The following is a 16,021-nucleotide window of genomic DNA, read 5'->3' as shown; positions in this document are numbered from 1 at the left end:
AAGGCCCAGCAGGAAAGTACCGTTTATGATTGACAGTCAGTCCGTCCAATCACAGATCCGAAAACGTCGACACTACCGCATAGGGCCGGGCTTCGTGTCACACGAATGAAGGCGATCAGCGGGCAAACGTTTCATTTCACTCAATGAAACGCGATTTCCCACGGACAATGTTGAACATTTCTGCATTTCCACGCCACAGACTGTGACGCGGGACCAACAACAACAAAAAAAGGCGCTCGCCTTCGTGTGGACGAAGGGCGACGAGCACACGCGGGATCTGTCCAACGAGAGTAAATGAGAACCAAAAGGGAAGAAGGGCCCGCCGTCGCAGCCGGAGACCTTCGGGGAAAAGTGGGTAGCGCCGCCTGACGGGCCGCCAGACGAACCGGGGAGCCGCCGTCAGGAAACCGCGGTGCTGAGAAACAGGTCTGCAATATCGGAGGGAGCGCCGCCAACAGCTCTCCTTCTGCTATCACACACTGTTCACAAAGATAAGAGCCGCGTTTGTGCGGAGAATCGGACCAACATTAATGAGTGTCTGCTGAGTGGCGGTTGGGCTGTTAGCACTGGAGGGCCTGCGCGTAGCTAACGCTGGACATTGCGATGTTTGTTTGCGGGTCTGTTCCATCATATCTGTGCAGACTCTGCTGTGGCTTTTTTTTTATTCAAAACACATTGAGGATAAATGCACCGCTGATGAGAGGAACACTGAAAACCATGTGTTTATCATTTGATGCTGATTTTAATCTGGATACGTTTAATTTTAACATGCTTTTTGTGATGTTTTTGTTTTTCTTGACCACAGGTGTGCTCCGACCTTTTTAATTGATTGGACACAGCACTGTAGTTTCAGTTCAACGCCTCATCACCTGTCATACATCGTCTTTCGTGACACACAATACATAAGACAAAACGCACATTTTAAGACAAGCAAGCACACAGAGCACCAGCATGGACGAGCAGCAGGAGGAGGAGGCGGAGGGCGTGTATGTGGAGCACCAGTATATGTGCAGTGAGTGCCACCAGCTCTTCAACACCCTTGAGGATGTGCTGATCCACCAGCAGATCCACACTGGCCAAGAGGGAGAAGGGGAGTTGGGGGAGGGCCTGACCTTCCAGGGTGTCGCAGAGATGGGGCAAACCCAGCAGTACCAGTGTCTGGAGTGTGGGGCCCTCCTCATGAACCCAGAGGAACTGCTGCAGCACCAGGAGATGCACATGAGGGAGGCAGGGATGGAGGTGGAGCACCAAGGTGAGAGATTTGATTGTGTGCATTTTACAAGGGCTTTTGTTTGCATAGCTACCAGTTATACTAAGATGAAGAAACAACACTGACTGTCTGTGTGTATGACCGTTCCCCAGAGCTGTGTGAGGTTTTGGAGACAGAGGAAGGGTCTGAGGGGCAGCTGTCTGGACCTGTTCAGTACCAGTGCCTCGACTGCTTGTCTCTGTTTGACTCGCCTGAGACCTGGCTGGAGCACCGGCGGACCCACAGTAGGAGCAGTACACACAGTAACACAGAGACCGTGGTAAGGGACATTTATTGAACTCACGAATAACTGGAAAACATTTTTGTTCTTATCTGGAAAGTAGAATTAAAGTTTTTTGTTAACTCTATTTATTACTGTAGTTTTTGCACCATTAGTCTTTCTGTCATTGTCACTATTGTTGGTAATTAAAACCAATTGACTGGCGCAGTTCTTAAACCAATTTTTCAACGAGTGGTGCCACATTTTTCACTCAGCACAGCAACAATTAGTTAAAAAAAATAAGTTGGTTCCTAAATTGACCGTAGTCGTACCAAAAGCCTGTTATTGAGCTGTACAATGATAAATAAGTGTGCATATTGGGCCACAGTATTAATGGTGTAGGTTATATTCTGCAGACCCATTCACATCCTGGAACTAGATTTATGTGTAAAGTGCATTGTCATCTTTGTTGCGAGTTTTCCCCCAGACTAAGTAGAGTTTGTATGCATCCGACTGACAGACATGTAATAATACATGATGTAGTCGAGTCTCATTATAAAGTGAAGCTGACAATGGAACAACTGTAAATATGAGCAGTTAATCTGGTAGCAGCTAAGATTTACTCATAAACTTTCCACTGTGCTGAATCATTCGCAAGCATAGCTCAACATCTGAAAGTCACCTTGCAGTTTTTGACTTTCCATTTATTTCAGGTTAGGCCCTTATGCCCAAAAGCACATTCAAATGGCTTCAAAGGGAAACATTCGTCTTCGAGACTCTCTGGGTTGTGTCGGCCAGCACAGATTGGTTTGCTGCAACCGCACTGTAATTCTAGAAAATACTGGTTTGAATGTCGCAGTCAAACGGCAGACATCTTGTCACCAAAGCATCTGATAGTCATAGAAGACACAAATCAGAGTGAAACCGCTGAACTGTCAGCATCTCTTCTAAAGGGAGAGCCATTATCAAACATTGCTTAATTTCTGTAGAAAGTACAATAAGCCATGTTTTTTTTGTTGTTTTTTTGGCAACAGGAGTATGTGCTACAGCCTGATGGCACCATCACCCCACTGAACAACATGCAGAACTACGTACTGAGTGAGCAGCAAGCTGGGGAGATCTTGGCACAGGTACTTGGGATTGTAAACGCCTCACAACAGAGGAATTAAATGAGAACATGATAATGAGTTTTAAGGTTTGTACGCTTCTGTGTGTCTTTTCCAGGTACTCGCTCAGCAGCAGCAGCAGCAACAACAACAACAGATGAAACTTCAGTCCAAACATGCAGCATCCCCCCGTTCCTCCCTGCTGCCTCCAGTGACGGCCATCCCTGGCTCTGCCACTATGCACCTGCAGATTCTCACAGCTCAAGCTCTGGCGGACAACTCCACCGTCCCTGGTCAACGTCACTCCAAGCTGCCCCCTCTGTTGCCTGCAGTGGGCCGAGGCTCTTCGGGAAAGCTGGGGGTCCTAGAGAACGGGGACCAGAGACTGGAGTTAAGGTTGGCCCCCAGTGTCCAGGATGACACCCAGCAGCCAACAGAGGTGGTGGTCATCCACCCGTATGAGTGCTCAGAATGCTCCCTTCTCTTCCAGACCCCGGAGGACTTCCTCCAGCACCAGGGAGAGCACTTCCTGGGTCAGGACAAGGAGAGTGGAGAGCCAGGCGTCATGAGTGGCTTCGAGGAGGTGCGAGGGAGGGAGGAGACGGCGGAGAAGGGGGAGGACGTTAGGATTAGAGTAGCGGATAAGAAAGCAGCAGTCTGGGCCAAGTCCCAACAGTGTGAGCTCTGCAACCGCACCTTCACCTCCGTCAACCGGCTGGCTGCTCACAAGCGCGTGCACGAGCAGGGCACGCACGAATGTCCGGAGTGTGGCAAGGTGTTCAAGAAGGCGACGTCACTGCAGACACACATGCGCACACACTCGGGCGTGGCCAGGTACTTGTGTGTGGACTGTGGCAATGGCTTCACCACTGAGATGACTCTCATCATGCACAGGTACACACCACAGCGGTCTGCCTCACTGTGAACAACAGATGGCCGATAGGAACGTTTGATTCTTTTTCTGTCTGTTTCATCTTTTCCTCCTGATGTCTTACAGGAAGTCCCACATCGCGGATCCCCTTCACAAGTGTCAGTTCTGCAACAAAACCTTCACCAACATGACCAAGTACCTCTACCACCGTAGAACCCACCTCAACCGTGACTCACCCGGCACACCCGCCCCTGTCTCCATGGTAGTAAAATAACCATATCCCCCACACACAATTGCGTCCGCAGACCTTTAAGTTAGTATGTCATTTCAATTTGGCATGTGCTTGCTTTTTTCCCCTGCAGTCCTCAGCTCCAATGAGAGCGTCTCTCTCTGCACTTGCCATTCTACAGAGAGCGAGAGAGAAGAATTCTCTCACTCAGGAGGCAAAGGGCCACCTGCTGGCCCCTCTCTCTGAAGAAGAGATGGAAAACATGGGAGAAGAGCCAATTCATAGTTCTCAGAGCATAATGGTAGTAGGTGAAGTGGAAAATCAAGGGGAGGGTAACAACATGGAGGTGACTGCCCCACTTGAAGCCAATACCAATGACCCCCAGCAAGTGGAGGATGCAACCGAGTCGGACTTGGCTACAAACCATGCTCCCCCTGACGACACTGCTGTTTGGGTCACAGCCGAAGCCAAAGCTGCTTCAGCTGCATCATCCGCATCCCCCGACAAAGGGCTTTTTTCTTGCCGTTCATGCTCCAAGACCTTTCCCTCTCCGCTGCAGCTCGTTCACCATCGACGCAAGTCCCATGTCACTGAGCGCAGCTTCCTATGCGGCATCTGTGGCAAGTCTTTTAAGAAGCAGATCCACGTGCGCAACCACATCCGCATTCATACCGGCGAGCGGCCCTTTCAGTGTTCTGACTGCGGCAAAACCTTCTCGTCTCTTGCCAATCTGATGAGGCACACTCTCATCCACTCTGGTTTGCGGCCGTACCGCTGTGACGTCTGCCACCGCTCCTTTTCACAGTCCTCCAACCTGCGTCAGCACAGCCTGCTGCACGCCAGCGGTGCGGCGTTGTGCTGCGCAGACTGCCCGGCGACCTTTCGCTGGCCCACCAAGTTGGCGGCGCATCGCTACACTCAGCATCCAGGGGCTCCGGCCCCGTTCCCATGTCCCCACTGTGAGACTGGCTTCCTCACCAGGAGGCAACGAGACAGACACTTACTGGAGCGGCACCCAGCGCTGGTGCAGGCCGGCACCGGGATCGAAGTGGGCAGAGAGACCGACAATCAGGCAGAGTTGGGCCAAGACCTGACATCAGTGCCCTCCACCTCAACCACAGCAGAGACGGAATCGGGAGATTCGGCCAGTCTCGTTCGGGGGGGCCTAGATTGTAATATTTGCGGGAAGAAGCTCAATTCTCCTGCCAACCTCCGACTCCACAGATTGAGCCACTTCGCCTTAGGCCCTGGGCGGCCGCGGTGCATCGCCGGGAAGCGGCCCAAAGCCCACCAGTGTCTTATCTGTGGCAAACTGTTTGTGTCTTCCTCCGGAGTTGCACTTCACCAGCGGGTCCACACTGGTGAGCGCCCGTTTCCATGCCAAGTGTGCGGCAAGCGCTTCCGTCAGAACACGCACCTGCGAGAGCACCTCCGCACGCACTCGGGCGAGCGGCCATTCCGCTGCGAAGTGTGCGGAAAGGGTTTCATCCAGAGTATGCACCTGGCTGAACACCGTCGAACACACACAGGCGAACGGCCGCACATTTGTCCGCAGTGCGGCAAAGCCTTCAAGACCTTCTCCAACCTGAGGAACCACAAAAAGACCCACGCCAGGCAGCAGAGGCTGGATGAAGAGGCTGCCGCCCAGGCCGCCGTCCAGGCCGCCATGGAGACCAGCTCCGCTGTGGCGGTGGTGGACGCCTCGGTAGTGGAACTCGCTAACAGGCAGCCTCAGCTCATCCAGATCCAAGCCTCAGATCTTCTGCAGGTCGGGATGTATATCCTTCTCACTCATCCCGAAAACCCCCCCATAAGTCCTATCTATGCATTTTGTCTTGTTTTCTCGCTGCTGTTAGTTGAAACTAATTCTGTATTCGGTTTCCTCCTCTTAGACACGGGGCACTCCCACTATCATGTGTAATGAGTTTGGGGAGACCATAGCCATCATTGAGACCAGCGAGGGAGGAGTGCTGCCTCTGGAGCAGGCGTTGGAGATCTATCACACCGCTCTGGAGAACGGCCTCGCCATGGACACGAGCGCCATGGACGGACTGCAGCTCCTCTGAGCACGAGAGGACAAAAGAAATGGACTTTATTCTGCCAAGTTTATGTGTTAGTCTTAAAACTGACTCAAAGACTAATTGACTACTGAGAGGTTGAGTCCAGATCATTATGGACTGGACTAAATGGAAATGGAGTTAAGCAATCAGACCAAAGTAAATCATCCTCCATCTTTTACAAAGCTATGAGCGGGATCACTATTAAAGTTTATTTGAATAACGCATACTAAAATGCAGGAGGTGGCATTCATGATGAATGACTATTGGTTGTGCCTCAGATGACATTTGTACGCTTCATTTTTATCATTTATATGAAATTGATGTGACTTTTCTTGTTAAAAGGTTTGGTTGTGCTGTTGTAAATAGGTGAAATCAATAAATGTTTTTTCAAGGTGATAAATCTGTGACCGACGCTCTCATGCAACACAAACATGTTAAAGTTCACATATCTAGACTCAACTGTACACGGTGTACTCAATTACATTTAAACGGTGCTGCTCAAAAATGATTTCTTTTTTTGATGTTCTTGAACCATTTTTTTTTTTTTAAATCTCTGCTTGAAGAAAAAAAAAAAAGTTTCACATTGCCAGTGATACAATCCCTTTAATTGAACACCTATTTTTATTTGCATACTGAAAGATACAGATACAAACTTAAATTATTCATAAATTCCTCTCGTATACTGGAACAGTAAAACAAGGAGTATAACACAAAAACATTAATAGCCATATTTATTGTTTGTTTCCATTTCATGTGTTTTACTTTCGGTAATGTGTGTCTTAAAAGTCAACTCATGTTCAATGACAGATTTGTTCTTAATATAATGAGTCTACTGACTACAGTAATTATTTACAACACAATATTAGATTTGATGCATTACCCTCCCCTCACTTCCTCCAGTTTTCACTTCGCCGGTGGTCTAAAAAGGTCTGTAGAGAGCAATGAAGTGGCAAAGGGAGGAAGAAGAGAAGGAAAGAGGTGGAGGAAGGAGATGTACAAGTGTTGAGGCTATAAAATCAAACTTAGCGAGGGACAGAGGCCTACGGGGTTGTCTAAAAACATACGGCTTATTACTGCTGAAAGAATAGAAAGGTCCACGTTGTGTTTGTCGTCCTCTCTAATGAACAATAAAAATAACTGCACCGCAGGTACTGGCTGAGGTGAGAGGCAAGTCTAAGGAAGACAAGAATGGAGGAACTATACAAGCGTCACGCAGCTTCTCTCACCTGCCTCCAAATTGATAAAAACAAAAATAATAGTACAATAAATCAAGACCCAGCAAAAATAAAAGGATACATCTGCCAGCAATGAGAACAGAAGTAAGGAACGGGGGTTCACTGCAATGATATGAGGAGTAATAATAATCATAATAATAACCATAGGAATAGTACAACAACAAACTGAATATGACAACGTTAAATACAAATTATTTAAAAAAAGAAGTTAATAAAACTGCTTGGCAATAGAGGATTACGGCCTTATCAGCCTGACCTCTATGACTAAGAGCCAGGATGTGCCCATTGACTCTGACCCGCCTCCTTCCTTCATGGCCAGCGAATGAGAGGCACAGGAATGCTCGGTTCCTACCTACTGGTATGTGCTAGGGTCATTCACAAGAAGGGAGGACATGGCCAGACAGGTAATTGCAGGAATGATGGCACTGCCAGAAGTCCACTTTAAGTCAATTTCTCAGTCACTCCTGGTACATCTCCTCTGAAGGTCTACATGTGAACAATAAAATGGAGAAAAAGATCTTTCCAGGTCCAGAGTAATAGTTCTCTTGTCGATTCAAATAGTTTCCGGCTGTTGAGGGCCCAGCCCCCTAATGTCAGCAGAAACAAGACACAAGCGTACAACGGTTAAGTCTAAATACAGGTTGTTTCTCACGCAGATACTTACTGCTTTACTCCTCTACTGCTATTAAAACAAATATCAAAACATATAATGTTCTTGTTTTAAAGCCGCTGACTTTTCATTGTCTCTCAATGGGTTGAGCAGGTCTCTGCGTCCAGAAAAGGCAAAATGAGAGCAACGGTACACAATGGTCCTTCACTGGCTTCAACGGTAGCTTTCCCAAGGTGGTTAATACAGAGTGTGAATTCAAGTGTGGTAGTTAAGAGTTTGCAGTGTGTGTGCGTGTGCGTGTGTGTGTGTATATATATATATATATATATATATATATATATATATATATATATATATATATATATATATATATGTGCATCGTGTTGGTGTCAGGAAGTAGTTTTTGTGCCATGGGGTTTCATGCATCTTACCGAAAACAAAGTCCCAACATTGCATACAAAACATATTTCACTGCCACTGGTTGGGTGCGAAGGATGAAAAGAAACCAGGATCGGGCCAGAGGAGGGTTAAGAGTGAGGATTCAAATAATAGTGTGTGTGTGTGTGTGTGTGTGTGTGTGTGTGTGTGTGTGTGTGTGTGTGTGTGTGTGTGTGTGTGTGTGTGTGCGTGCGTGCGTAGGGGGTGGAAAGGTGTGACTTCAACAGTCACTGATTGGTTAATTTAATGTGTTCGCATCCTTCATCTAGAAGAGTCCTGTGAATCCCGAGGATCCTCTGGGCTCCCCTCGGTCCCTTGCTCCACGTCCTCATCCTGCAGGTCCCCACCTCCCCTCATGGACCCTTCTCCGGACTGGGAGCCAGAAGGTCCAGGGAGGGTGCCCATTGAGTCAGGGATGCCTAAAGCAGAGACATCAGAAGGGGCAGCCGTCTGCATGATCTTCTGCCGTACCTCCCTGATCTTCAGCTGCAGACACACCTTGGTAGGAAATATATCGGAGTATCTCGTCTGGAAGGCTGCAGTGGCCTGAGCTAAAACAGGAAAACAAAATAAACCCAACCCAAATCAACAGGTGTAAATCCATTCTGAAAATGCTTGTCGATATATTGTAGCGCGTGTTCCTATCTTACCTGATGGAAAGAAGCCCTGCTCCTGGAACAGCTGCATGACCAGCGCTCGCCTCTGGTCCAGTGTTCGTCTCAGGGAGGAGTAGGGCACCTTGTCAAACTCCATATCGGTCAGGATGTCTTCTCCGTCTGTGGCTGGGTGAGGGACAAACAGGTGGACAGTCTTTAGGAAACTAGTTACAATAGTCTGTGTTGATGTCCCTTAGGGCCCATCGTCTTTGACGCACTCTGAGAAGTGGGACCAACAAAGCAGGACAAATACAGTAGTGGCTACAACAAGTCAGTAATTCTTATCTGGCTCACACATTTTGGGATTTTCTCACCAGTCCTAAAAATCAGTTTGACAAATTAGAAAGAAGGTCTCCATAGTAGCCTTTTCCAGATCTTTCAACAGCATCGGTTCATTATTTAGACACTTAAATATGTATTCAACCAAGCACAAAACACATGCAACAGACATAACCATCACGCTAGCATGCTAGCTCAGGTCACTTGATACCTCCAACCCTAAGAACAAACCTCCTCAACCCAATAAACAATTCAGAGACTGGTAGTAGTAATACATAGTAATAATAATAATCACTTGTATGGCAGATTCTCACTAAGATGAGAGTAATAAAAATAACGCAAAATATGTAGGAGGTATTTATGAGGAGATCACTAAGACACACAAGATAAAATCCTTACACAAAAAAAAAGAAAAAACAATAAACACACACAAGACAAGAGCTTCAACCCAAACCTCTGACCTACGCTTCTATTACACACATCACCGATCAACAACTAGACATTAAAAGACCAGAAACAATGACCTTAAATAAGACGCATGGAGACTCCTTGCTCCGCCCTGTGTTTGTTACCTTCTCTGTCAAAGGTGAAGATGTCTCCCTCACACTTGGCGGCACTTTTAGGCGTGTTGGGCTCCGAGCTGCAGCTCGAGCGCCGACGACTCTTTCTCTTAGGAGAGACTTGCTCGTCAGTGGCTGAGTCCAAATCTAGAAGCACCCAGAAGAAGAACAATTATAGTCAGCGGAGATCAAATCTCGATATTTATCAAGATTCACCACAGAAATTTGTACGGAGCATCATGTAACTTAGTAAACAGTCAATAAACACTAGAGATAGTTCTGGCTTTGCTTCTGTAGAAACAAGCAACAATTTGCTGTTCGCCAAATTAATGCACATTCACGACGGACACTGCAGCTATTTCACGGCACTCGGTTTTAAAGCATTACGTTAGAGTATCATGAGAGTAAAACCTGTAGAGTTCTTCCTCTTGCGGCGATAGCTGCCCAGAATCGCACGGGGGGAAGTGGCCAGACTCTGCAGGGTGGGCGACGGCAACACCTCTTCAGGTCGAAACTCTGGCAGCTCAGCAAAGCGCTCCTCGAAATACACCTCTGACAGCACCCTGCCCGACCAACGTGCGCACACACACACACACAATATACAGTATATATACACCGTGCATCAGTGATTTCTGCAACCATACACACAACATTCACAAAGCCGTTGACTCACTTGTCCACCGATTCAAAAGTCTTCTTCAGTGGTGGTGGGCGGGCTTTGACTTTTTTGGGTGGAGGACCATCTTTGTCGGCATGTGGGGGCGGCAGGGGCGGTTCTGTTGCTGATGGAGGGGGTGGAGGCGAGGAGGCGAGGGACTCCTTCCATCCAGCCTGCACAGAATTTAAGTATTTTATACAAAGTCACACTATTCATTTTCATATTTGAATATCCGTTTTCTTCTTTTACTGTAAAATCTAATTCCATTAAAGCCCTACTTGATGTCATGTGTGAACAACAACTCGGCACTTTCCTCTCATTATGTTGGATGTTGTGTGTGATGCTCTTCTCACCTCTTTGGTGGTTGTGCTTTCTCTGTGTTGTGTGTCAAAGGAGTCCGCTGCACTGGAGCCCTCCAGGGGTCTGTCAGAGGATGGCTCCTCAGCAGGGTGTGTTGATGGAGACCCCGTCTGCCCCGCCAACTCAGCATCAAAGGAGAAGCGACTGGTGGCTGCAGCTACTCTCTCCCTGTCTCTCTCCCTCTCCCTTTCCCTCTCTCTCTCCCTCTCCCTTTCCCTCTCCCTGTCTCTCTCCCTTTCTCTCTCCTTTCCTCGGCCTCCTCCTTCATAGCTGCCTACGGGAATGTTCGCCAGCGTTGCCTTCACCTTCTGAGGGGTCCTGACTGGAAGCTGGGTTAGTTTCGGTGTACCTGGTGCACTGCCTGTAAAACGGAAAGATGAAGACAAGTTTAAAATATATCAACAATAAAACAATTACCATTCAAATTACAATCATGTGAATCCAAGCAACACATGCAGCCATACCAGGTGTTTGGATTGGAAGAGGACTGCAGGGCCTTGTGCACACAGCTGAGCCACTTGGAGGTGCCACTGAGTTACAACTGCTGGAGGTCTGCCTCTCCAGATGCCTGTCCGAATGAGTCAGCAGTTCTGTCTGCCTCTCAGCCAGTCTGTCAGCCTGTCGATCTGCAGGTCTGTCTGGAGGCAGGTGCCTGTCTGCCTGTCTGTCTGGATGTGGGTGTATGATTGTGCTGGGGGTTGCTGTGTGTTTGGACAGGATGTGGGGGGAAACGGTGGAAGGGCCGGAGATGGAGTAGACCACGCTGGGGGGTACTGCAGTCATAGAGACCACCCCTGTTGCCATGGTGACACTAGGTGAAGGAGAGTAGATGGCGGTGACTATCTGGCCCCCAGAGCCTGAGGCAGGGGCTGAGGTTGAGGGCTGTTGAGCCTGAGCTGTGGCTAAGAGTGGTGGCTGACCTGAATGAAGGAAACAGGAAGACAAATATTATTTCCGTTATATATAAACACATGTAAAACATTTTCACATCAATAAATGTCCACCTGGCTGCTTTATTGCTGACTAATATAATAAATAAGTCATTCATGCAAACTGTCTTTTTTTAATTTTAATTTACCTGTGATTGGGCTTTTAGCATGGAGAGGTATTTAACAAGACCTACTGGAATTGGTGTACACACCACATCAATAACATCATCATCATCAATGACCAGCAAATATTTTGTAAAACAGATATGAATCCAATCAAGAGACACATGTGGATATTGTTGTTCACGGTCAGCAAGCTTAGACAAGCAAGTTAAACTATGATAAGATATCTATAAGATGTTTTAGCATTGTTCATCCAGCTTAGCAGTGTCTAGTCAAGTTATTCTAATCATAAATAAATATGAATCAATAATTAATTGTGGGTTTAGAACATTATGATGGAAGTATACGATGGTCATTCTCATACTAACTTATGTCTCATAAGTCTAATGTTTGGGTTGATTTGGTGCTAAATTAAAAAACAAATTTGAGAACTGAAACAAATGATTAAGAATCCTTCCAAAATACATTAATACACCAATACCTTGAGGAACACCATAGAAAAGACCATGTTGAGATTTTGTATCAAAGACTGACATTTGGTCTCAGGTGAGCACTTCTGTTATGAAAATAAATACACCTCGCTTGATGATCCTGTAAGATCCTGCTGTAAAAGTGGACTATAATTTAATTCAGATATCATGAGGTGAGAGGCCTCAAGATATCGAAAGGACCTCTTTAAAAACGACTATTCAAGTTTTTCCCTTTCCAAAATGTGTAGCGTTATTTAGTTTGCATGCCTTATGCTGTGCTGAGCATCACAGCAACAGCCTGCAAATTGCATTAGGAACAGAACCAATGAGCTCTCCACAGCACTGACCTGTAATCAGTGGCTGAACCAGAGTCTGACCAGGTGGTGCGATCGCTGTGAATCCGAGTGTTGCTAGGGGTGATGGCCCATATGCAGATCCAGGCACCGACAGGGTTTGCTGGGTGGTGGAAGAGCCTGTTGTCGTGGAGACCAGAGGCAGAGCGGATGTGACCCCTGGAGTGGACTGGACATAGGTGATCCTGGATGAGGAGGTTCAGTAAAGGGAAGCGGTGGTTAGAGGAAAGAAATATGGAGGAATAAAAATGAAGAGAGGGAGAGTGAAGATGACATTTTTTGTAATGACAAAATGTCAGAAAAGGTGACAGAAAGTGTTATTGTATACAATAATGAGCCAGAAATGAAGGCAATAGAGACATGATTAGAAAGAAAGAGGAAGACATAAGAGAAGTGCTGCAGTGAGGGTCAGTGGGTGAGTGCACATCCCATCGAGCAGCACTGGATGACTAGTGCTATATGTGTGTGTGTGCGTGTGTGTGTGCAGAGCTGAGAGGTAGTGTGGGGGAGGCAGGCAGAGGCAACTTGGGCCACCAGCAGCATGACTAACACACCCAGAATAGAGCTGCACTGCTACAGCTGCACCCCTGCTGGAGTTTTTGTTTCTCGTATATTGTTTGCTCGCTATGCTTTAAGAAAAATGGACGTCCCAGCCATTAAAAATAATAGTACTTCTTTATACATGTTATCAAGAACCAGAATGTGACTGGAGATACTTCAATCCGTAAACTGCAAGAAAAATATGTATTGATTTATGTATTTTAACACCTTGTAAACTGTACAACAGTTTAAAACAGCAAAAGTGTTATTAGAAGACATTATCTGCATTTACATGGAGCTTTTTATCCCACTAATTTCCACAATAAAAGTCCACTCAAAATAAAACTATCTTGTTTAAAACCGTGGTTAGCATAAAGGTATTTCATTGCGTCTGAAATGGTTGAAAGCACCTTTATAAAGGTCCAATGAGTGAAAAATGTCAGTTTTGGGGTATGGACACAATTTCTGAGCTTGTTCCTTCAATGTCCGAGTCCAAGATGGTTGCAAGGGGATTATATTTGGTTAGGTGGCGTTTACTAGTTCTAGGGAAATTCAGAATAACTGCAAATTAGTGGTTCGCTGTCTCCCATTTACTAACTGCTATATATAAGTATATTCTGAAAAACAAATGTTGCTTCAATAGCGAGCACAGCACCAACCCAATAATGGGGATCAAAGCTGGTCCATCTTTCTTATGTTTGCTCTTGTGTTGAAACTCCCTTTTCTAAATATTTATTCTGGAGCATGTAGAGAGGACATGCAAACAGCACACCTTATCCAATCATTTCTCTGAAGCACTATGTGAATATTTTCATGGAGATCATCAGTCAGAGTTTTATCATACAGAAACAAATATTTGGCTCATATAAACCTGAAAGAAACTGCCAATAATTAAACCTCTACGGAGATCAAAAGTAGCCCAGGGTAGGATGAGGGAGGCTGGCATATGTTCATAAATTGGCACCTGTTTGTCAGAGCTGAGTCAAGCTTGACTGGCACATTATTTGTTTTCATCTCCTTTCAGACATCTGATCCGTAACCTTGTTGGGTTTATCCATCTCCTTAAAATGTGGCTCATGTACAGTATTTTGTTTGTAAAAGGGTATATTAAACAGATTTGATTTCCGTGAGCATATGAAATGCTAATTAAGCTGTCAATTAAAATGTACTCCACAGCTTTCTTTAGAGGGCGGCATAAGTTGCTTGATTAGATCATAACATTGTATTATGACACTAAATACTGCAACATGCTCAACATGCTCAAATGTTTACTTACAATGTGAAGTGCATTTCTGAAAGAGCCTTTTATAGCCTTCTTTCAGTGGCAGGTGGGTGGGTTTCGTCTCATGAAAATAAAATAGGTAGGCGATTACAGAAAAGCTTTTCACAGCTAATTTAGAATGACTATTGAGGCTAAAAACCTATGTGCACTCTTTGTTTAGTTTATTCTGGTGCACCAAAGTGGTGAAGCACAGACTGAGTTGACAGTATTCTTGTTCTGGTCTGTGTGTAGCTCACCAGGAGTTCTCAAGTCAGCACTGGGTGCTCCAGTGCGGTGTTGAAGGTTCAAGAGATATAGGATCCATATTCATTCTTTCATTGTGTTTTGTTTGTCAATGTCTACCTGGTAGGAGCTGGTGGCAGGAGGACAGCCTGGGAGGGGGCCGATCCTGGAGCCATCACAGCAGCTGTGCCCACTGTGACAGGGAAGGGGCTGGCAGGGTGGACCGCTCCACCATGAGGCAGCTGGGACTGGACCAAAGTCATTGGAGCTATTTGGATGATCTGGCACGGAAAGAGGAGCCGATAAAGGAAAGGAATACGACAAATACAAATGTACAAATGGGCAGTGCTGAGCTAATCATCTGTTTTTACTAATAAAGTTATCGGGATAGTGTCTCCAGCGAAGTGCTCACTGACCTTGCTTCCCGTCTGGGCACCGTTCTGGACCGGAAGAAGTGGAGCCACAATGGGAACCTGCTGGGCAGTGGCTGGTGCTGTCCGTACTGTTGCCATGGGAACAAGCATTTTGCCCTGGAGCACTGGAGACTGTGTTTGCACTGAGGCAAAGAAAGGCAAGAGAGGGAGAGTGGGCCTTTTATTAGACGTAACAACATGACTGTGCTTACTTACTGTGATGACTGCAGTTCGAAAGCCCTCACCTCTAGTTCCAGGGCTGACCACTCCCACTGCTGAGCTGGACGAATATCCTGTCAGTGGACTTGTGCCCTGCTGCCTTCCATTGGCCAGGGTTATGTGTGTGGGTGGAGCTGTGGGCAGGTTGAAGATACTGGTTGGCTGGCTGAGCTGCTGAGGTGGACTCTTGGGGTTGTTGTTGGCAGGTAGGGTGGGCAGGATGTACTGAACTTGTGTGATGGCCTTACCCCCAGGGGACGCTAGGGAAGAGGCAGGAAGGAACTGGGGCTGAAGCAGGGACAGAGGCAGAGGCCCGTTGCTTTGGCTATGCGGTACTGAAACAGCGGAGGAGGAGAAGGCCTGATGCTGGGAGAGATGATGGTGGTGGGAGGGTGTGATGAGCTGTACAGCAGGTTGAGCAGACAGAGCCCCTCCTAACACCAAATTAGTCACGACACCACCAGGGCCAACACCTGCACCTAAAGGATTAGGTGATGATGAAGAGTAGTACCCACCCCCTGTGGCTGGAATCCCTCCTCCTGAACCAATCAGAAGGTGTGGCTGCTGATGGAGAGTCAGGGACTTCCTCTCTGGCAGATGCGGGCTGGATGTGCCTCCATCTCTGGTTTTGCTGGCAATTGGGAGGGGTGTGCTGATAACAGGACGCATTACATTGGTCACCACCGTAGGTGCCACCCTTACGACTCCAATCCCCAGATGTGGGTTCACCCCCAGGGAACCTACTGATGAGGAAAGATGCCCTCCAGCTAACGAAGTGGAGATGACTGACTGGCCAGAAGTGAGGGAGAGAGATGTGGCTTGCACTCCTCCTCCTCCTCCTCCCCCCCCTTCCCCCCCTCCTCCTCCTCCTCCTCCTCCTCCTCCTCCTCCTCCTCCTCCTCCTCCTCCTCCTCCTCCTCCTCCTCCTCCCCCCTCTCC

The 16,021-nt window shown here is 47.1% G+C and overlaps 2 protein-coding genes across 2 annotated transcripts in view; one reads left to right on the top strand and one right to left on the bottom strand.

Moving 5' to 3' along the window:
- The first annotated feature begins 89 nt into the window (after positions 1 to 89).
- On the top strand, positions 90 to 5,742 carry znf526 (zinc finger protein 526). The gene is made up of 8 exons (XM_034553738.1): positions 90 to 426; positions 806 to 1,252; positions 1,363 to 1,529; positions 2,504 to 2,599; positions 2,694 to 3,469; positions 3,573 to 3,708; positions 3,809 to 5,443; positions 5,568 to 5,742. Exons 2-8 carry the CDS (start codon positions 952 to 954, stop codon positions 5,739 to 5,741), a joined length of 3,285 nt encoding a protein of 1,094 aa, XP_034409629.1. The 5' UTR covers positions 90 to 426; positions 806 to 951; the 3' UTR covers position 5,742.
- Positions 5,743 to 7,924: 2,182 nt separating this feature from the next.
- The window catches only part of cicb (capicua transcriptional repressor b), a 35,396-nt gene continuing 27,299 nt past the window's right edge, over positions 7,925 to 16,021 (bottom strand). Inside the window, exons 12-22 of the mRNA XM_034553890.1 lie at positions 15,109 to 15,939; positions 14,867 to 15,006; positions 14,571 to 14,731; positions 12,401 to 12,591; positions 10,996 to 11,451; positions 10,525 to 10,892; positions 10,187 to 10,344; positions 9,925 to 10,085; positions 9,526 to 9,660; positions 8,669 to 8,800; positions 7,925 to 8,569 (exon numbers count right to left, since the gene is read on the bottom strand). Of these exons, the coding sequence (XP_034409781.1) occupies positions 8,280 to 8,569; positions 8,669 to 8,800; positions 9,526 to 9,660; positions 9,925 to 10,085; positions 10,187 to 10,344; positions 10,525 to 10,892; positions 10,996 to 11,451; positions 12,401 to 12,591; positions 14,571 to 14,731; positions 14,867 to 15,006; positions 15,109 to 15,939 (3,023 nt within the window). The 3' untranslated portion in view covers positions 7,925 to 8,279. The remainder of the gene's footprint in view (positions 8,570 to 8,668; positions 8,801 to 9,525; positions 9,661 to 9,924; positions 10,086 to 10,186; positions 10,345 to 10,524; positions 10,893 to 10,995; positions 11,452 to 12,400; positions 12,592 to 14,570; positions 14,732 to 14,866; positions 15,007 to 15,108; positions 15,940 to 16,021) is intronic.

Source organism: Cyclopterus lumpus, chromosome 16 (assembly GCF_009769545.1).
Source record: "Cyclopterus lumpus isolate fCycLum1 chromosome 16, fCycLum1.pri, whole genome shotgun sequence".
Lineage (NCBI taxonomy): Eukaryota > Metazoa > Chordata > Actinopteri > Perciformes > Cyclopteridae > Cyclopterus > Cyclopterus lumpus.
This window is presented reverse-complemented; position numbering and strand designations above follow the sequence as displayed.

What these genes read in the sequence shown, in the direction of transcription:
- znf526 (XM_034553738.1), top strand. Translation starts at nt 952, where the DNA reads ATGGACGAGCAGCAGGAGGAGGAGGCGGAGGGCGTGTATGTGGAGCAC. An exon ending in ATGACTCTCATCATGCACAG is followed by an intron (nt 3,470 to 3,572) that starts GTACACACCACA and finishes GATGTCTTACAG; the next exon opens with GAAGTCCCACATCGCGGATC. An exon ending in CACCCGCCCCTGTCTCCATG is followed by an intron (nt 3,709 to 3,808) that starts GTAGTAAAATAA and finishes TTTCCCCTGCAG; the next exon opens with TCCTCAGCTCCAATGAGAGC.